This window comes from Marmota monax, unplaced genomic scaffold (genome assembly GCF_021218885.2).
Source record: "Marmota monax isolate L192 unplaced genomic scaffold, Marmota_monax_Labrador192_F-V1.1 WCK01_AAM20220418_F8-fsc00009, whole genome shotgun sequence".
NCBI lineage: Eukaryota > Metazoa > Chordata > Mammalia > Rodentia > Sciuridae > Marmota > Marmota monax.
In genome coordinates this window covers 14,043,788-14,066,781 of record NW_026694710.1, presented here as the reverse complement: position 1 = coordinate 14,066,781, position 22,994 = coordinate 14,043,788, and the positions used below count along the sequence as shown (strand labels likewise).

At 38.9% G+C, this 22,994-nt stretch overlaps 1 protein-coding gene across 4 annotated transcripts in view; it reads right to left on the bottom strand.

Annotated features, from left to right (window-relative positions):
- The window catches only part of Kcnip4 (potassium voltage-gated channel interacting protein 4), a 500,726-nt gene that overhangs the window by 202,853 nt on the left and 274,879 nt on the right, over positions 1 to 22,994 (bottom strand). The window contains exon 1 of one of the 4 annotated variants that reach the window (XM_058572392.1): positions 13,065 to 13,264. The exons of 2 other annotated variants lie outside the window; for them this stretch is intronic. In XM_058572392.1, the coding sequence (XP_058428375.1) occupies positions 13,065 to 13,176 (112 nt within the window). In that variant the 5' untranslated portion in view covers positions 13,177 to 13,264. Of the gene's footprint in view, positions 1 to 13,064; positions 13,265 to 22,994 lie in introns of those variants that run through there. One more of the 4 variants, XM_058572394.1, reaches the window with a different exon arrangement.

Below are 22,994 nucleotides of genomic sequence, written 5' to 3'. Positions count from 1 at the left end.
TTTAAACAGTTTTCCTTACCTATGAAAGTGGACAGAGAAAACATGGACTTTCTGATATGTGGCAGAACTGAGGCTAACAGGAGATGAAACAGAAAATACTCAGAATCCGCATAAAGGAGATTATGTTTTTGGTAAATCTGTTCATAATATTTATCATGCTTTTCACCAATAGTTGTGTAAGGAGAAAAAACACTGAAGTAATAATTTAAAATTTAGAATCACGAAAGTAGGCACTAATGTTTAGTGACTACTTGCTGTGTAACAAGTAGTAGGTGTATACTTTGTCTCAAAATTATTCTTGGTCTCAGCATCCTTCTGTAAAATGAACATTGTAATAACCATCAAAATGATTCAGAGCAGTTTGGTGATTTGCCTGAGACCACAGAGAGCATGTTTTAGAGGCAAGATCTGTCCTATCTCTATCTTCAAAGCTCAATGTTTTCTTATATTTAGTGTTTCTGCACCTATAGCAAACTCTTTCATTAATTCACCAAGGGCTTCTGGGTATCTCAGAGTTTGGATGGATTTCATCTTCTTACTCAAAATATCTCTGATTCTTGGTTTCAGACATTGTCACATGGACAAGATGCCACCCAACACTTTTATGTAAGCAGAACACAGGGACACCTCTAAAAAGAAATGCTACTTTCCCTCCCTACTATCCAGTCATCCAAGTAAAATGCACCTATTTGTAAGACTCAGGAAGTATTTATGTGAATATGCATAGTTATAATTGTATGCATGCCAATTCTCTTAAATACATATAAACCCCAAAATTGCTTCATAAAAACTTGCCTTTAAAAAAAATGAATAAACCTAATGCCTACTTAATCCCAGGATTGATGGTTGAGAGGGGTATGAAGGTGGATAAAAGGCTGAGTTCTTTTCTTAAAGAAGTACATCTTGAAGGACCAAAGGACTGGTAGAGCATCCTAAAGCTATAATGGGAGTTTATTAGTTATATGAAGCTAAATTCTTAATATTGGTTTAAAAGGCATCCACAGTCCAGCACAAAGACACAGTTTCTTGGACTCACCTAAGAAGACTAACATGAGCTTGCCAACATTTTCTTTAGTACCTACCATTAAAGTGTCCTCTAATCAACAGCATTGATAGTGTCTCCCCATCTCTGTATTGATAGTACAGTGGGTTCAGCTTATTCGGGACCCTCATCACAGTGGGACAGATAAATTTGTGTGACCTCTCTATAAAGTAGATGGGCCTTATGTATATTTCAACAGACTTGAAAACAGTTCATTCTCTTGTCACATTAATTCTTCTTTCAAGACCTTATCCTACAAACCTAATTCTAAATATCTAAGCCATTTCATACCCAAATATTTTATTAGAGAAGTTTTCAAATACTGAGAAAAAAGAGAAATAATACAATAATCAGAATAATAGCTACAACACACATACTTCTACAATGTAAGACAGATATTACATATTTATGAGGGATCTATAATCTAATATCAAACTATGTTCTATACTGAATTTAAAGTTATATAAAATTTAATAATACCAACACCAATATTAAGTTTAAAGAAGTATATCCATGCATTGTAATACCTGAAAGTTGATACATAAAATACTGTAAGTGGTAATTTTTTTGCATTGAGAGACTGAGCGTAAGTCCTTCACATTTCTTTCTTTTATATTTATAAACTATCCTCAATAACTGTTCATTGCTTTTATAATGAAAGAGCATGCCTTTCCCAACACTGTTTTTATTTCAATAATTTTCAAAACTATGATGATTTCAAACATAAAGTCAGTTTTACTTTTAAGTATTTTGTTGTCAATAGACCTTTACTTTATTTATTTGAATGTAAAACTGAGAATCAAACCCAGTGCCTCATACATGCTAGGTGAATGCGCCAACATTCAGCTACAACCCCAGCCCCAAGTCAGTTTTATAATTTATGGAAATACACATATAAAAGGGCTTACGGTATAGTTTTCAATGCAGGGGCAGATACTTCCTATCCTCACTCCCTGGACATTCAGCAGTGCATGGAGATATTTTTGGTTATTGCAAATCCAGGAAAGTAATTACTGGCATTGCTTTGATATGGCAGTCAGGGGTGCTGCCGATCATCCTTAATTCAGAGGACAGCACCCACTAGAACTTTCTAGCCCCAAATGTCAATAGCAGCAAAGTTGAAAAGCTCTGCCTAAAAGAATTATGTACAAATTATATTAATTCAAGTCTGTTATGGAAACTGAGTTTATTACCAGAACCTCTGAATAAACTTGTCTGTCATCTACCCATCTATCCACTCACTCCCACAAGGCACTAAGGAGGCAGAGATAAGAGCTCTGCCTATGTAGTGCTTGAAGTTTAGACATCAAGAGTTTAATGTAGTTTGAAGTGCCAAGATAGAGTGCTTTGGAATAACAAGAAATGAGCACTTAATCCAATGAGGTAGTTCAAGGGAGGCTTTCTGGAACAGATGGCTCCTGAACTGAGCTTAAAGGATAAGAAGGAGTTAATCAGGTGAATCCCAGTGGGAATTATGTTCTAGAAGGAGGGACAGAGCACAAGCAAAGGCATGAAGCATGAAACAGCATGGAGCATTTAGGAAGTGATAAGGAATTCAATAGCAGTGAACCAAAAATTGGGCACAGGAAGAGTGGGAAGAGGCATGGATGGACCCGGGCCACAGTACCTTTGTCTACCTGAAGAAGTCAAGAAATACTGTCCAGAGGAAGAGGATGAACTGAGTCGAAGATTGGAAAAACTTTTCCAGAACTTTGAGAAGGGGAGAACATTCTGGAAAAATGAAGAGTGCATTTGAGAGTACAGAAACTGGAGACAACATGAGAGGCTCAGGACATTCAGTATAGTGTTCATTGAACATGAAGCTGGGCAGAGGAAGAAAAGGGAGAAATGACCAGAGATGACTCCAAAAGGTAAGTCCTGCTCTGACCCTGATCCTTTCCATGGTATTTAAAGACAATGAGATTTTATTTTGTGGGTGATGTGGAAGAATCTCCAGTGCGAGCTCAGTCCTCATGCTTTAGATTTCTCTTGTGAGAATATGAAGTTAGATTGGAAGAGAAATGTGATGTGAATAGGACTGAGATGAGACAGGTATGTTGGTTTAAATTAACAATTCCACTGGGCTGAGGTCAAACTTCCCTCCTTTCTAGATCAGAAGAAATGAATGAACCCAAATGATATAAAATACAACATATCAAGGCTCATTACTACCCAGTGTTGTATCTGCTGTATAATATACATCAGGACTAACAGAATTCAGATTAGGGTGAAAAGAGGGTACTAAAGAGAGGGTGAGTTTTGACTTGAGCTAAGTGGAGAAAGACACGTGGCATTCATGTAAGAAGCACATTTTGAGAAAAACAAATAATTTAAGCTAGAATCCAGAAACTGGAGTCACTCTGAGGTTGATGCACAAAAATGATAAAGCAAGTTTCAAAAATTGTCAGCGTGCCCAGGAGTATGACACTAAATGCTGAAAATGTCACTTAGATTCAGCTAATGGTCACCTCTGCTAGGATATTTTATCAGAAGCTTCCCACCTTCTAAATAGAACTGGTCAGTCTGACCTTTAATCTCTCTAATCTCGGCATAGTTGTGAGGCCAGGACCATCTACTAAAGCAACTTGTTTGCATGTTCAATTGCATATAAAAATCTTGCAACCCAAATCATGCTTTTAAATTTCCAGTGACTATCACAGTGCCTGGTATACAGATCCCACTTGAAAACATTTTTTTCATGACGATTAAATGAATGATTATGTTTAAGTATGATGGATATGAAGAACAAAGGCAGTAATGGTAACACTATAATTTCCAATATTTATTGTGTTTTGGTGCCAGCTGCTTTAACAAATATTGTTCAATTAGATTCTCCCAATAATGCTATGGGATAGCTACTATTATACTCCCAATTTTATACATGAGAAAATCTGAAGTTCAGGTGTTCCTATACCTTGCCCAAGATCATACAGCCAGTAAACTGATTCAATCTGTGTCCATTCAAGTCACATGATCTTATCTTACATGTCTTTTGCTTTCAAGAAAGTTCAGCCTTAGGGCAATTTATTTTTCAAAGATGTCTGCTGATTCAATACAATTGTATTATACTCCATGTAATGAAGATGAGTTTAATTTGAAAAGTTGAAATTTGTCTTTAGCAAATACACTGGGTAAGAGTTTATAAATTCAGTGAAAAAAAAAAAAACAAAACTATGTCACCTTGCCTCATAGTCCATGAAAATCAATATGACAGGCAACCAAAACTGCCTGTCCCCAGCATTGATTCATCTGAAAACAAAAGCATGTAATTGCTTATTTCTATAACAATCCTTTAAATTGGTCTAAAAATGTGGAATTAAGGAAAGGGAAGACATTTTTTTGTTGGACAGCATGAAAATGCTCATTAAAATATTTGCTAATTTAGCAGATACTTCCATCAATCTTAAAAGGGAAACTAGATCCCCATCTATTCAATGAGAACCAAGGCTCAGAAAATCTAAATAAGTTTCCAAAAAGCAATAGCTCACCCACCTGAGACCCCTTCCCAACTTCCCAATAGGTTCTTCTATTGGTAACTCTAGAACTAGGGTTGGCCCATTTCAACAGGGGTCCAATTTCAAATCTAGCCTATTGCTTGTTTACTTTTTGGATCATCTATTAGCTAAGTATTGTTTGACACCTAAAACAATGTAAAAGAAAAAAAAAAAGAATTCAAACAAAGTAATATTTTTTTGGCATGTGAAAATTATATGAAATTTGAACATGCACAAATAAACTTTGAGTGGAACAGAGCCCATTTGTGTATGTATTCTCTGTGGCTGCTTTTGGGTGTGAGAGTTGAATAACGGTAACAGACTGCATGACGCACAAAGCCTAAAATATTTAATAAAGAAAAAACTCATGACCGTTTCTCTGGAATAAATTTCAATGGGTACCAAAATATTCAGTGAAGAATTTGTTGAAGACATTATGGGCTTGGATTTTCAGATTTATTGTCTCACCCAATGGCTGTCAAAGTGTTGGCCCTGGACCAGCAGCACTGACCTACAAAGTCATTAGAAATACAAATAATTCTCAAGCCCCCAGTAAAGATCTACTGGATCAGAAACTGATGATGGGGTCCAGCAGTCTGTGTCCTAGCAGGCCATCTGTTGATACATCCTAAAGTTTGAGAACCATTAACTCAAAAAATCAAAACATGACACCTGTCATCCCAACATAATTACAAGAGAGCTGCCTGAGGGTTGCTATTTGTGGATGAGGCCCAGAGCTGGATATTTCCCTTATGTTTCTGTATTCCCTACAGCAATCTTGAAAGGTTGGAAGTATTAGCCCTGTTTTACGGAAAGGGAACTGATGGAATAACTTGTTTGAATGACTGAAGTAGGATTTAAACTCAGGTATGTCTCCCACATGGCCTAGGCTCTTCCTTCCTCCCCATATGTCCAGTACACTGCCCTCTTCATCACTATGTCCAAGGAGAAAAGCAGCCCTTGGCATCTAGGAGATGACCTAGTTTATTAGCAAGTTCTCCACAATCTCTTGTTGCATATCAACAACGTCACAGAGTGTCACCTTCAGACAACATCACTCTGTGTCCATGACTGATCAAGAGAAAACCATACATTCCTGTAGCATGTCTGAACAAAGGTTAAAAATGTGCATCTTAATCCACACACACACACACAAATACCTTTATCCTAGCTAGTGCAAGTAACTTGCTTCTTTATTAATTATAGCTTTAGCTTCTGTTTCATCTTCATTGCTTGTAGATAAAAGTAAGATGAACAAATGAGTAATGAATCCAGATTATTCAACCACAGGTGTCTTTTCCTGATGACTTCTGTCTGGAAGGCAGTGGGAAGAAGGAGCTCCTACTTCCTTCCTTTGTCCCCCTCTCCCTCCTCAAAGGAAGCAAACGTGAAAAATAAAGAGTTCCAGGCCAAATTGGTACCAAGCACATTGCCAGGTCCAGGGAAGACATTTGGTATTTTAAATGAATTAGTGAACTTCTTACTGCTAACCTGATTACAAAAAAAAAAAAATGATTTTAGAAAAAAAAATGTCTTTCCTTTTAAAACATAGTTCAAATTTCTATTTTTAACTTCTAGGCTCTACCATCCTGTCTTTGATCTCACAATTCTTGAGTTCTGAAATGTCACCATCTTCATTGGCCTTCTTAGAAATCTTCCTACTGGCGGGGATGGCTCTCTTTTTTTTAGTTTCCCAAAGTCTTTGCTCTCCATACACAACTGCTTTACCACCTTAGATTAGTTATTAATGAGCTGTTTGGTCTCCAAGCAGTTTGAAAACTTCTTAAGAACAGGAAAGGACCCTAATTATTTCTATTCCCTTCCACAGAGTAGGTGCTTCACATACATTTGTTAAATTTTAGCTTCAAATCTAAAGTTTTCTTTCAATTACAGAACCAAATGGGCTACTTTCCTATCCAAACCAAAGCCTATCTAAACTGGGCTTCTGCGGCTCACAGTTGGGTGTTTCAATTGAAATTATTTCCCAGGGCCAGGGGTTCCAATGAACCATAGCCCCATATGCTTTCGGTATGTGGGTACCTTCACCTTGTAGAAGGATTTTCATGTGAAATCTTATATCAGAAAAATAAGTCATAAAAATCTTAATCAACTAACCTACAATTTTCAGGCTACCACGGACACTTGAAAGTGGCCCTGGATGTCTGTGATTGCACTGTTAGTGCATGGAAGCATTCATTCTATAATTTGCTTTTAGTATCTTCTGCATACCAAGCACTGTGCAAAACAGCATGGATGATTACAATCAAGGAGAAGGAATAAAACTGTGTCAACTCCTCTCACACTTTTTGTTGTTGTTCCAGGAACCCCATATGGTGTACCGCATCCCTGTGCTTATACATGGTGTTACCTCACCCAGTCCCTTATATATAGTACTTGCATAAGCACCTTTCTTGCATATTAATTTCATGAATTCCTCTTCATCAATGAAAACCCAGCTTAGAGGTCATTTCCACCATGAAGTCATCTGTCTCATTTCTATCACTTCCACTTAGTCTTAATCACTTTATATTCTTCTTGAAGTTTTCTGCATTGATATATTTAACATGGTACATCACATTTTGTTTGTTTGCATAACTATTTCATTATACAGTTGAGATTTTCTTGAGGATACTGACCATCTTTCATTAATCTTAGTATCTTGGGACCTAGCATAGTAGACATTGTAAACAATCAAGAAATATTTATTGACAGGTAGCCATTATTGAAGAACTTATGGCAGAATACTGGTAACTACTGAAGCTGGTTGAGGAATATATGGTAGCTCATTTCTTTCTCTATACTTCGTCTTATGTGTAAAATTTTCTAAAGTAAAGGATTCAAAATAACTGAAAACCTTGCAAGATGTCAGACAAATACATCGGAATTTTTAAGTTCCCCCTCACAAACGGAGCTACTATATCTAGAACTACAAACTCTATGTGCTCCACATTTCTTTCTTTTCTCATAAGAAAGATATTTAAAGCCAAACAACATTGCCCTGAAATAAAATACAATTATGTTGTTTAGAACAGCTGCAGGCCACAGATATCATATTAAACAAGTGAATTCAAAATGGATCAAGGAACTTGATATCAAATCAGAGACGCGCCGTCTGATAGAAGAAAAAGTTGGCTACGATCTACAGTCGGTGGGGTCGGGCTCCAAATTCCTCAATAGGACACCCATAGCACAAAAGTTAATAACTAGAATCAACAAATGGGACTTACTCAAACTAAGAAGTTTTTTCTCAGCAAAAGAAACAATAAGAGAGGTAAATAGGGAGCCTACATCCTGGGAACAAATCTTTACTCCTCACACTTCAGATAGAGCCCTAATATCCAGAGTATACAAAGAACTCAAAAAATTAGACAATAAGAGAACAAACAACCCAATCAACAAATGGGCCAAGGACCTGAACAGACACTTCACAGAGGAGGACATACAGTCAATCAACAAGTACATGAAAAAATGCTCAACATCTCTAGCTGTCAGAGAAATGCAAATCAAAACCACCCTAAGATACCATCTCACTCCAGTAAGATTGGCAGCCATTAGGAAGTCAAACAACAACAAGTGCTGGCGAGGATGTGGGGAAAAGGGTACACTTGTACATTGCTGGTGGGACTGCAGATTGGTGCAGCCAATTTGGAAAGCAGTATGGAGATTTCTTGGAAAGCTGGGAATGGAGCCACCATTTGACCCAGCTATTCCCCTTCTTGGTCTATTCCCTAAAGACCTAAAAAGAGCATGCTACAGGGACACTGCTACATCGATGTTCATAGCAGCACAGTTCACAATAGCAAGACTGTGGAACCAACCTAGATGCCCTTCAATAGACGAATGGATAAAAAAAATGTGGCATTTATACACAATGGAGTATTACTCTGCATTAAAAAATGACAAAATCATAGAATTTACAGGGAAATGGATGGCATTAGAGCAGATTATGCTAAGTGAAGCTAGCCAATCCCTAAAAAACAAATGCCAAATGTCTTCTTTGATATAAGGAAAGTAACTAAGAACAGAGTAGGGACGAAGAACAGGAGAAGAAGATTAACATTTAACAGGGATGAGAGGTGGGAGGGAAAGGGAGAGAGAAGGTAAATTGCACGGTAATGGAAGGAGACCCTCAGGGTTATACAGTGGAGGGGGTAGAGAGAGAGGAGGGGAGGGGAGGGGAGAGGTGGGGAGGGGGGAGGGTGGATGATGGGAAAGGCAGCGGAGCACAACAGACACTAGTATGGCAATTTGTAAATCAATGGATGTGTAACTGAAGTGAATCCGCAATCTGTGTATGGGGTGAAGGTGGGAGTTCATAACCCACTAGAATCAAAGTGTGGAATATGATATGTCAAGAAATTTGTAATGTTTTGAACAACCCACAATAAAAAATTAAAAAAAAAAAAAAAAAAAAAAAAAAAAAAAAAAAAGAATTTCTGGATAAACTGGAAATTGACAATTCACTCCAAGCATTTTACTGCCAAGAAAGCATAGCTAATACCACTGCTTCCACCCTCTCATCTCATCATTATCTACTCCCACTTGTTCTCCCAAAATTAAAGACTTGGAATTGAGGGCTCATCTCCAATTAGGGAATAATTGTTTTCTTCCAGTGTTGAAACCAAAGTGACCTCTCCCGCCACATCTCCCATTTAAAAATCTGAGACCCATGTGCTCCAAGAGCTACACCTGGTTCACTTCTCTTATCTATGCAAACCACCCACCATCAGGGCTTGGGGACATAGCTCAAGCTCTTTGCTCATCTGAGAATCCTCTTCCCTCATTCTCCAATTTGAGAAATTCTTGCCCCATTTCTAGGTCCTATATGACTGTTCTTTCTCTGTGAAGCCTTCCCCAGTCTCCTTTTCTGAATGTACCACTCCACCTAGTTTTCTGCAGGTCGTAGCTTACTCCTGTGCCTGGCACTTGTTTCCTTCTGACTTGTTTTGTCATGAGTTCCTTACCGGAATGGAGGCTTACTGAGGGACTCTTCCTTCCTTGTTCATCTTGCACCGTCTCACCATCTCAGTCAATACCAAACAGAGTGCGCTGCGCATGTTTAGAATTCAATATGGCATATATTGCATGTTCAACTGTGAAATGATGGAATGAAGCTTGTGAGTGTTCTTCCTCATTCCTCTTATTAATGAGTGGATATGTGTAAAACCTCAAATCATTATAATAAAATCTCATTAGCCATTCTAATCCTCTTTACAAATTACTTTTGCTTTCTAAATCTTGGATTTCAATTGGCCGAGATTTTTTTTTTTTTAAATAGGGCTTGACCAAAATTGAAAACTAATTTCAGTGGGAGAATTGTTTCTCTTAACACTTTTGTATCCAGAACTGAAGCTCTGCAGCATTAGATCTGATAATACTAAGGTACACTGCTTTATCTCATACTAACATAGACCCTTTACTCATGTAGACTCAGAAGTATTTTCTAAACTAATCAATGTACAGTCACACTGGAAGATATACTCCACAATGGCACCACTAAAGTGCCATTGTCTACCAAGGACAGTCTCTAAGCTCACCCATGCCTAAAAGAAGCTCAAAGTTCTGCTCAGAGCCTCATGTTCATTACTCCTTTGCCAAAAGGAATAGTGAATTCCCTGGCTTTTTATGGACCTTAGTTGCTGGATAATGCAAGCTCAGGGGAAGGTTTGGTAATTTACACAAGGATAACCCTTGTCCCTTTTTATTATCTGAATCTAGAAAGAATAAAGATATAAGCTTGTGACCCTTTTTTTTTTTCTGTTTGTAATCCTATGTTTCCCTGTATATTAAAATTTCTAGGTTCTGTTCCTGTTTAGACATTGTCAAAATCTAAGAAAACATAGCCAGGGGTATAGGCCATATTTCTCATGTTCTCATTGAGTCCCATGCTCGCACTCTACTTGGGCTTATTGTATGAATTATGTAGACCATAATCCAATTTGGACCTTAGGCCAGGGATCATGAGATGAGACCACTTGACTTGTCTTTGTTCTAATCAGCCTCAGCACAATGTGGTCCACATTGGCTCACTTACATCCCATGCCTGGGTTCCATGCTAGGGTTGGAGTCAAATCTTGGTAGAAATTAAGGAGATATTGTGTGATCTTATTTTATATGAATATATTTTTTCTCAGAAAAGTGAAAGACCAGTAGCTTTTAGCGACCAGTTCAGGATAAGATTAGAGAATTCTGGAAAAGTTCTAGATATGTTTTCATTTATTCTCTTTCCCAGTGTTAGGGAAGAGGGGTAAAAGAAAGGTGTGTTGGAAGAAGAAAAGAACTGAGTAGGATTCAGCGGTCTTTGGTTTAGGTCCTGCCCAGCTAGCCACTCTGGGTTGCATTCATTGCCTACATAAAATAAAAGAGTTGGAATAGATCAGCATTTTCTAACATGTATTTCAGAACAAGAAAGTTCTGATTTGTCAAGTTAACGTGGGTCCTACTTCACACATGGTGGGAATCTGCAACCTTGTGCTTAAGTATGATCAGAGCTCACATTGTACATCAAATCCAAAGTTTTCCCAGGTTACTTCACATTTCACATAATATCTATAAACATGTAAGCATATCTGAATTTGTAAGTATATAGAAAAATGGACTTAGATTTGAATATGGGTATGGCCTAGATACCCATCTCAAGGAAGACATTTCAGACCAGCTTAATATTTTTTTTGTGATGCTAGTGGGGAGGAGTCAGGTTTACAATTCTACTTTTAATATTGTTTGAACTCACTTTGAAGTTTTAATCTGAAAACTTTCTACTTTAAATGACATAACATAGAAATTAAAGAATAAAAAACTGAGTCATTGACAGAGGCCTTAAAACTTGAGACTTTTGACTTTAAAATGCATACAGTCCACATTAGCATTGAAAGAACTATGTAGATCTCCCACCCATATGAAGGTTGGCTTCCTCCAACTCGCAGTAGGGGTTGTCCTCTAGAATCAGCTCTGAAACCAAGCCTCCTTCAACATAGTGCGCTAAATATGGGGTTTATGCCCAAATCAACTCCAGAGAATAAAAACTAATAATTTGGTGACAAATGTTACAGAGAAAGTTATTCTGATCATAGAAATGGAAATTACTCTACTTGTATTTCATTAGGACATCAACATTAGTGCACTGAGGCAGAACTCTCAAGAAAATGAAAGATTGTCACATTCTGAGAAGTTTCTCTGTGCATTGTTTTCTTTTAAGGGGTTAAATAATATTACTGTGTGGTATAAAACAGAAAAATCTCATTTCTAGGATTTTACTTCACCAAGTTACAATATTATTTTCACTGTGTCTAAGCAAATCTTGTCTTAGATTGAGAATGCTTTAAAAAAGGTATAAAAATTACATGAAAACTTCTTATGTCCTGTCCTTATATTGATCTGAATAGTTGGGACCTAATGTATCTATTTTGTAGAAAAAATAATAATTTTCTGAAGGAATGAAACATTGTCCATCATCAACATATTAACAGAAACAACCTGTGCACCAGATGTAGTTTGGGATGATGTCATTTTAGCTATGTGTCTTAGCTCTTTACTTAGAAATCTCATAAGAAACATAGGAAAGTTTAAGTATTTTTACCTCCCCATGTTACATACCATGTGAGAAGTGAATACTCATAACTCAGCCACATAAGATCATATCCTTATCTGCAAAGAATATTAGCAAGCATCTCTGGAACCCCATTCTTGAACTTGGAAAGAATGAAAAGCTTGAATATAGAAATGGCATTAAGTGATTTCAGTTAAAATGCTTCAAAATATGTTACTTAGGTTAAAGCACTATTTCGTGAAATAAATATATGTGTATGTGCATATATATATTCAAATTGTTAAAACAAAGTTAATCAAGTATTTTTTTAAAAGCTCTCCAATCTTTGAATGACAAAAATTGGTTTTGGATAGTGAAAATAAAATTTATATTACATGGACAAAATATTTATTGGTAGCAACAGGGCTGTTCTGGGTTTATGGGTTTCTACTTTGACAGATGATCAAAGTAGCTCTTCTGGGCGTGTAAATGAGACACTTTTACAAATTAAAGTGCTCAAAGCATAGTTTTACTGAACACCCATTGACTCAATCTTATACCAGAAGCTTCCCCAGTCTATATCATAATCAACAACCCAGCTCCACCCCTGCACCTCCTAACTAGTGAGGAACACACAGACCCTGAGCTTCTGCTCACAATATCAAGGCGTGGCAGCCAACACAAACTTGACAACCAAAACCCAACTTGTATTACCAGCCCATAGAGCCCTAACTCCCCACCTTGGAAAATATTTAACCCACAGAAACACCAAAAACCCAGAAGGATTTCTTACAGAGAGAAAATGGTACAAAATCCCTTCCCTCCCAGTGCAAATATCTGAGCAAACAGAAATGAACTGTCCAGTTGCTAGGCTGCTGTATTTCAAGCACGCATATTTAAAAACTTTTACTTGGGTATTAAGCCTTCTCAACTTGTGCAGCATGTGTCCATTTCCTAACCCTAACCTGACCAAGGCACAGACTGGGAGCGACCACTTTACCTTCCGAAAAATCAATCAGTCCCAGCAAATGAAGCAGCTTCAGAGATGCACATATAATCACAACAATACCCACTGTTTGCAGTCCTTCCGACTCCCACTCGAGAGTCAACATCCTCTAAGCTTGCAGAGCATCCCAGCCTCCGGACCCCTTTGGAGTGGAGGGAGTTAATTAGAGAATCCGAGCAACGTCTGGCTTAGAACAAAGACTTGCAAGGGGGGAAAGTGAGCAGCTCCTCGCAGATGCACAGGGCAAAGCAGGCGCCCCCCAGGGTGAGGACAGACCTGAGCTAAAGTCCACCTTCTCATGCTGATCCTGGCATTTGCTTGGCTGGGGGGCCCCAAGCACAGCGTGCGCCGGCCTCTGCACTCTGCGCTGCAGCCGGCGAGTACTTGGACTTCAGAGCTGCGAGGGAAACATCTGTTGGAGCACTGGAGACTTTGAAGCGTCCGTGGAGAAGGGACACTCCCAGGAAACTTGCCCTGGAGAGCAGGGCGCTCTCCCAGTATTGTGGACTACGCGAGGCTGGGCAGGGCTGCTGCGCGCTACTTTGCTGCTTGGGAAGTGTGTGAATGTCCCCTTTTTGCCATAGCAGCTGCTCTCTCCTCCCAGAGCCTCCTCTGGGAGACAGCTCAGCCAGCTATCTGGATGCTAGGAAAAAATCGGTTCTCCAGGCGGGTGCCTACAATTTCTTTCTGAAAGCTCTCTGCAAGCCCATGGGCGGCTTTTAAAATCTTTCTTTCTTGGTGGTGGTGGTGGTGGTGGTGTGTATAGGAAGAAAACCATTCAGTGATTTTGTCAATCAGACATCCAAGCCCCCTGCCCCATTCTACCACCGTGGTGGTCCCTACAAACCCATGGAGGGCATTATAGGGACACTGATTGATTCCTTATGTTTACAAACACAAGTAGAGGACTGGGCAAGCAGACCTGTAAAAAGCAATGCTCAGTAACTGCCCCCTCTGGAGCAAGGGTATCACTGCCATCCTTTAAAGTACACTTTCATCCTCTCTCAAAACAAAGTTTCCCAGACTTCCCTGATAACAAAAATCACTCTGAGTGTTTGTTAAAAAAAGCTCTCTTGTGGAGAGTCTGATTCAAAGGATCCTGGAGTGTGTTTTGTCAAAGAAGACACTCTGGAGATTCATATCAACAGGGAAGTGTGGGTGTTGCTGGCCCCAAGGATCCTACAAGTGTCCTATTCCAAAACACTCCAAGCAGTGAAGCAGCTTTGTGGGCAATACCAAGGACTTTGAGCTATGCTAAGACCACATTAACTTAATCACCCTGTTGCTTTTTTCTACTCTCCTGAAGTCCAGCCTGAATACAGGGGGAAGAGAATCAACTGAGACCCTGTGTGCACCTACAGCATAAAGGCTTACAAATCATATCTCAGAACCTTGGGAACATATTCAGATTCTGTTTCTTCTTTGCTCTGTGATCTTCTGCAAAGCATTTAACCTCTCTGAACAGTTCTTATTCTGTGAAGTCCATATTATGACACTTCATTTAATGCTCTCCATTTAAAGGGAACTGTGGAAATTAAATGAACCCATATTAACAGTTAATATTTACAGAGTATTTACTATGTGCTCATTGATGTTGCAGTGATTTACCAACACTTAAGTCATCCTCACAACTCTGTGTGGTGGGTATTATGATCATCTTTGTTTTACAGGAAGGAAACTGAAGCATTAAGGAGTCAACTTATTTGCCAAGTTGTGGGCACTGTGCACTCATCCACTCAGTTATTATTACCATTTATTAAGCTGTTACTATGAGCTATGAATAGTGAATAATGCCCAGCCTTATCCTTCAGGGGTTTACAGTTTGATGGAGGAGATGGGTAGGAAGTGGAATGTGACCAATAAATGCAGCAGCTCATGGAATAGAAAACTTTACAAGACCAGTCGGGCACCAAAAAGGAGGGTTGACTCCACTCAGGAAGTGAGAGCAGTGTTCTGGGGGGTGTTAGACCAGAGGGCACCGACTTCCATCATTACTAGACATAGTCTGTCATACTGAAGTTTGGGTAATGGACCTGGGTGAAGTCTGGGTTCTAGGCCTTGCTTGCTGTGTGACCTTGGAGATACTGGTTTATAGGAGACTGGGTTTTCTCAGTTTAAAATGGAAATGGCACTCCCCTGTTCTCATGGCCCATGAGACTGGAGACCTGAACCCAAACTGCTGAGCACATGGAGCTTGGAGATTATGAATGAAGTGCCTGCTCTTTACAGGGTCACCTTGGATGATGGGACTCTGCTCCTTTCTGGTCCTGACACCCCTACTCCAATGTCTAGTTCCAATATTTTTTTCCATGAAGGCTTGAAGATCACCCTAGCTACATGGTTATTTTTCTCCTCTAGGTGCCAGGAATATAACTCGGCCATCACACTGGTCTGACAATGGTGCTTTTCATTTAGGATAATGTATTGATGGAATATCTTGGTCCAGCCACCGTCCATTCCATGTGTTTTCAGCTATGTCAGGAAGCCAGTGGTGGGGAAGCTGATTTCAGCAGTTGATGGGAAAAGAAATGTTCTAACTATCATTCTCTGAAATTATCACATTTTGCTAAAATTAGTCAACATTAAAAAATACAGAAATTAATGAGGTCAAATCCAATGTAGGAGGGTTTTTGATCCTACATAATACCACACCATTTTTTGAAAACAACTAAAATATAGAGAGGTTAATTGACTTGAGCAAGGTCACCGAAAACCCAGAACTCAAACTTTGCTTTGTCTTCTTCCAAAGTCTTTGCTTTTCTCTTTCTATCCCTTAACATATTTCAGCAAAAAGTTCTCTGATAATGTCTTGATTAATAATTAAGCAAAATATTTTGAAATGGCTCCATGCCTCATTTTTCAGGAATGAAATCCCCACTCTCCTTGAAATTCACATAAAGATGCATAAATATGATTTTGCTGGTTCCAGGAAGGATTTCCCTCTAGGACCATAGCACTCTCAGTGCAGGATCTACCAGCTGAGCCTCTTGGAGGTCCAGCCTTTCCCAATCCACATGAGCTGCCTTTTCTGGGTCTTTTATGTTTGCTCCATTGACAGGATCTTGTATCTCTTAAGGACTCAGGGTCTGTTTCACAAGCACTGTGACACCAGAATTTCATAAAGTAATAACACTACCAAAAGATTTGCATGCTTCATCTAAGATGAGATGCTGGGAAAATGTGTTTTTGTGGAGATAACCAGGGAAGGAATAGATGACTGTGCATCATTTTAAAAAGTAGACAATATGATTCCAAATATAGACTCCTATGCTATGACTTGCTAACCCAACCCGGTTTGACATATTAAAATATATCCTGGCATTTCCCTTCATACTCACGCTTACCTCTTTCTTTGCATTATAGATTGTGACTTGCAGAAGTCTGTGTTTCACACCAAAGAAAAGAAATATCAAAAGAATACACTGATATTTCCTACCCATTGACTTATACTAGGCACCATGCTAAGTACTTTTAATGTGTAAATTAGTTTAATCCTTCCACAAATAAGTCAGATATTATTATCACTATTTCAAAGAAGAAAAAAATAAGGAGCATTGAGATTCAATCATTTTTGAACATCACATTCAATAAGGAGCAAACCCAGGATTTATACACTTAATTCATTCCAACAAAATATCCTACAGCATGTATGGAGTAGTTATAAGTATCAATTAAATTCTAAAATCTTCTCCTTTCATATTTCTCTGAGATTGATGTTATTGTTCTTGTTTCAAGGATAAAAGTCAGGCTTTAAGAGATTAAGTAATAATTTGCCTTAATTCTCTTATATAGTACTTGGCAGACTTGGGATTAGACATAGGTGTCATGGGTACAAGATCCTACGCACTTCATCCTTCACCATTTCACTCTCAAGCCTCTCTGCATCACAGTGATTGGCTCTTTAGCTGAGGATGTGGCAAAGGACAAAGGGAAAATGTTGAAAGAAACTCACAGGAAAGTTAAAACTTTTCTCTGAGAAGGCATGCCCAAGTCAATTGAACAGTCTGAGAGAGAGAGGGTCATTGAGAGGGACTTCAGTTTTTTTTTTTTACATGGATCCATTGGGATCCCTTAAATATTCTCAAATGGGATGACTTACTGAAATCTGAAATTAATAACTCTCTTCCCTTTTTGTTGTAACTTCAGTTTGAAATTTCACCAGATGAAATTATCTGTTTAAGAAATGCTACTCACCCTGTCAACACTATATAAATACAGAAATAAATGTAACAAGATCAAGAAAAATGTTAGATATGTTTACTACCTACCTTCTCTCCAGAAATATAAACAGAATGATGATGCAAAGAGGAACTAGTTAAGTCAATGTTAAGTGTAAGATTATTAGTCTAAGAAGGGGATAAACAAAGGCTACTCCAAAATATGCAACTTTGGCATAAGCATTATTTTAAGCTGAAGGAACTCTTGTGCTTTACAATTCCTGACTGGTTTAGTATAAGTAAAAGCAGGATAATACATTAAGAAGTGGAAAAGAAAGAAAGTTGTAAAAGAAAAATGTATTCACTTGGTCAATTTGTGCTGAGAAGTAAGCCATCAGTACAGTTTGCATGATCTGGAAGGTTCCATTGAAACTAGACCCTAGTTGTGACTTTCCCAAGAAAGGATGGGTAGAAAGAAGCAGCCTCCACCATACTGGTGAAGCTGAACAGTGTGGAGGAGACTTCTGAACCTCAGGACCTGATAAGACAAGTGATGGGAAAGGTCAGTGTGTAACCCTTTGTGTCTCTTATCGTTTTAAGATTTCCTCACCAAAATGCTAGAAGCTATTCACCCTCTCAAGTGTCCTCTATTCTTCCCCCAGTGACTCCTCTACCCAACATGCATCATGCCTCTCCATCTTGGCATCCCTCAGTTACATTGGAAAGATCCCTGCATATTCTCTAGATGAACTCTATGGCCAAATAGGACTCAAGCTATTTCACGTAACTGCAGCTCTATCTGCAAGGTTGGTAAAAGTATCGTGAATGGATTTCTTTAAAATAAGTATTTGAATGTCCATTAAATAATTAAGCATCACAGCCTTCTGGTTTGCATGCCCTGTTGAATCCACAAGGTTGATTACAATTTTAAAGAGAATTAGGGTAAAATGTACCTTTCATATCCCAAAGCTTCTAGCAATATTGCACTGATGTGTTATAAAATAGTTCTCAGGTATATAATAATCAAAGCAATTGCATTATGAAATCTTCATATAAATGTATTAGCAGATTACTTGCATGTGCAATTAGATAATTTTCATTAGAAAATAAACTTTCCTTGTGTCTTATGATATTTCTTGCTTGCTCTTTTTTTTTTTTTCTTTTCTTCTTCTCTTATTTCCCTTTACCTGGACTTTGCTGGACTAAACTGAATGGGTTTCCAAGGCAAACAATCCAATCCAAGCATGCAAGTTCTGATACTCTTGTCAGACCCCTTTTCTTATGGTCTTTCTATAAAAAGTGTCTGTCATGTATCACCTTATTGGGAGACATTAGGGCATGAATTATAATTTAATACTAATTTTTCCTTTTCTTTATTATAATTAGGATTACAAAAATAGAGTCCCCGCCATCTGACATAGTGTACTGTGTGATTCACATAAACTATCACAGTGAATTTTCATGACATTCCAGTGGGATAGACTATTATATACCCCACTGTATAGATGAGCATTTTGAGACATGAAAGCTTAAGTAACTTGCCCAATGCTTCATTCTAGACATCAACACCTGGGGCCTGGCCTCTAGTATCCTCACACAAGATCCACGTTCTCACCCATGAGGGGAGGTGGGTATCAACATCACCATATTTGTTTTTATTCATTTTTAAAATTGTGGATGCATTCTATAAAGAAAAATAAAGCTAAAAATGCAAATGATCTTTGTAAAGGTACAATGTGGCCTAAATCTCATTCTGAAGTGTAAATGTTTGGAATCAAGTTCTGTCTTGTAAAAACAGGTTAGGGAAGCAATAGAAAAAGCAATGAGATAAGAGAGCAGGCTCAGAATAGAGGGAGAAGAAGGAGAAAGCTAAAAGAGAGAAAGAAGAGAGAAAAGAAGAGAGAAATGAGAACAAAGAAACAGGCACTCCTCTACTCAGATACTGTGAGAGATTGATTCAACACCATAAAAATGAACAGGGTCTGTCTTCTGGAGCTCACAGAGAGCACGCAGATTGATCTGAAATTGAAATAAAGAAGAGTATAGGAAAAAGTTATAGGCAAGAAATTATTTATTCTTGAATTGGTCATACACTCCTGCTGTGCCATTGTCTTGGTCCGTGATGCCTATACAGAGGACCTCATCAGCTGGACCTTCTTAGCTGAAGCTTCAGATGACCTTGGAATTGGAACAGGTGGTTTTAAAAGTATGATGAATCATGTCTCCATGGGTATTGCACTACATGGATTGGCCCTGGCCCTACCCTCCAAGTGTGGAACATCTAACTCCTGTGGCACTTTCCGCCTCATTTTGGTGTGGGCCCTGCTGCCATGGATTCATTACTTTATCATTTTGGCTCAGTTCTTAGGCACACAATTCCCAGAGCCTGACTTGGGCGGTTCTTAGAACTCCATTATTTCATTTGCTGCACCATAGCAGGGCTTTGCGGGGGGCGGGGGGAACTCATCAGGCTTAAATGTGAGATAGAGTGATTTTTCTGATCATATTTTATTTCATAAAGAGGTGTAGGAATAATCTAGAAAGAATATTTTGTATAGTTGTCAAGATTCTTCTCAGACTATTTCAGTTCCTTCTGTTTATCCTTGTGCTGTCTTTCTCCCTCTCTCTTTCTTGCATTTATGCTCAACACACACACACACACACACACACACACACAATTATTGCAAGGGTCTTCCCTTGTCTGCAAGGTCAGAACCACTGAAACCCATTGTGAGACAAGTCCCCTTTGCACCAAGCTGAGAGCTGTGCACATTCTCCATAAGTGTTGAACAAAGCACAGAGCAAACATTGAGGGGTGCCCCCAGGATGAAGGCTGTGGGTCAAGGTGGGTGTTCATTCTCTAAATATAATTGCTGAGGTCAGTGGCTCAGTCCTGACCACCAGGAGGCTTACCTATATTATTGGACCACTCCATTGATTTTCCCAAGAAAATAGGGAGTTTAGATGTCAACATAATAGATAGGATGCAAGCAAGAAGGGGATATATGCACTAGAAGAAAGAAATTTCTTCAATTGAAATTTTTTAAAAAGTCTTCAATAAAGAGAAAACATGTGAATTGGCTTTGAAGGCCAGGACTAACATGGTATGTGTTCATATTACTGCTCAAGACTGCTAATGTTGCTAGTGCTCCCTAAATTCGGAAATATCTATGAACAGCTTCCAGTATGTAATCTAGCAGCAGGTGAAGCTGGGGGCCACATCTCAATTAAACCTTTTGGTAAGGGATTAAACCCTTATTTAAAAATAAATGAATGCCAGGCATGGTGGTGCAGGTCTGTAATCCCAGCAGCTCAGGAGGCTGAGGCAGGAGGATCGCCAGTTCAAAGCCAACCTCAGCAAAAGCAAGGTGCTAAGCAATCCAGTGAGACCCTGTCTCTAAATGAAACACAAAATAGGGCTGGAAATGTGGCTTAGTGGTCGAATGCTCTTGAGTTTAATCCCCAGTGGAGGGAAGGAAGGAAGAAAGGAAGGAAATATTGGAAAGAAGAATGGTAGGAAGGGAGGGAGGGAAGAAGGGAGGGAGGGAGGGAGGGGAGAAATGTGTTTCCCCTTACTTGGGTTCCAAATACAAACCCCTGGAGAACTGGAACAGGAATTCTCTGGGGGATTGAGCCCTTCCCGGGCTCAACCAATCGCTGTTGTAGCTTAATCTGCCTGAGGTTGCTTATTTTCTACATTGCACATGTGTTGTTGTCATACTGAAACTGGCTATTAGTTTCCTGTTGCTGCTATGAAAAATTATCACAAACTTGGTGGCTTAAAACAACACAAATTCATATTCTTATAGTTCTGAAGGTCAGAGTCTAAAAAGGGTCTCCCTGGGCTAAAATTAAGGAGTTGGCAGCACTGAATTCCTTTGCAGGCTCAAGGAGAGAGTCCATTTCCCAGCTTCTAGAGGCTGCCCACATGTCTTGGCTTGTGGTCAGGGCCAGTAATAGCCAGCTGGGTTCTTCACATCACATCACTCTGACACTTATTCTTCTGCTTTCTCTTCTTCTCTCTTTGTGATTATATTGGGCCCACCTGGATAATCCAGGACGCTTGTCTTCCTTTAAGAAAAGCTGGTAAGTGATTGTAATTCTATCTGTAAACTTAATTACCTTTCGTAATCTAAAATTATAGGTCCCAGGCACAATGATAGATATCTTTGAGAGGTCACATTCTGCCTACCATGCAGATATACTAATAATAAATAATTCTCCAAATAAGAAAAGCTAACCTAAACAGAAACCTACAAAGACAGACCCTACTTCATTGGACAATTGAGATAAATGTGCATGCCTCTGTGAGTGTATGCATTTTCATGTACCGAAAAAGAATCTTGTCTCTGAAAAGGAAAGAATAGCTTTAATTACCATTCTTGTGTCTGAACTTCCAATTTTCACACACGCACACACATACACACACACACAAATGACTTTGAGGAACACACATTTCAAAATGTTAAAATTTAGAAGATATAGATTATCAGATAGGGACCATACCCTTTCATTTTCGTGGTCAGAAGCAGGTAGGCGTGCATCCTGAGTTACCGAGATTGGATGCTGTAGTATGCATAACTGGGAGAATGCTCCTCCTTTCTGGAATTTCAGGTAGGATTACAAAAGAGACTAGAGGAGAAGGTGCTTTTTAGTTGGAGAAAGGACACTCTCATGTAAAACTCTAATCAGCTAGCTCAGATGTACTAGGACTGAGAAAACCAGAAATGCAGGAAGCTCTTCAGCTGCGGAGGTGTTCACTTCTAGTTAAAGTGTGAAATCCACGGAACATGAGAAAGTAATAGGTCATGGCTTTCAGAAAGACTGTGCACAGTGGTAACAAAACTGAGGGGAAAGAGGGGCTTTATTCCTGAAGATCTTCAGCCAATTTCTCCAAGAACCCTGCCTTGAAATGTGCTGGTGTCTTAAACCGTCAAATTAAAAATCAACTCTAACCCTTTCTGGACATCTACAACTTTCCATGATTATTTTAGACAATCTTACCTTGATTTAGATTTTCGCAGGCTTTGTCTCACTTATCCTTTATAGCAGTCCATTTTAAAAGTGAGGAAATTGAGGCTAGCATGGTTTGCCTTATTCAAGGAAAAAAACAGCAATAAAACTGGGTTGTGCCAACAGGTAATCTGGCTTCCCATCCAGGTTTGGAGCCTTTCTTCTCTAGTATACACAGAGAGTTTCCCTGTGTTGCGTGTTGTGGTGCCCTGCGTGTATAAAAATGGGGGTTAATAAAAGTGCTCACTATGTGGTGTTGTCAGGAACAATAAATGGGTTAGTGCCATTGAAGCCTTCAGGGAGGTCAGAGCACAGAGCAAGTAATCCATATGAGAAATTATTATTATTTCCTTAGCAGCCAGTTCTGAGGGTTTTCTGATATCCTGTTCACTTGACAAATGAAGAAACTATGCTTTGGAGTAGTTAAGACAACTGTTACTTGCTTGGCAGAGCAAGCCTGGAATCATGAGAACCTTTTCTCACACCCACAAGCCAGACTTGGACTGTCTCTCAGGCTTCAAAGAAGTGAGGGTGCTCGGTCACTGTGCCCTCAGCTTCCTAGCACTGCAGAGCCTAAACTGATGATAAGGATAAACCCCTACCTCTATTTAGAAAGAGTATGGGATTTCAGATTCTGGAATTTCACTTCTTTACCTGAGGAGTTTCACATAATTTCTATCTTACTTCATTGTGCATTCATTCATTCTTCAAAAAGTTGATGCTGATTATGTTCAGCAGAAAATATGCATGAGAC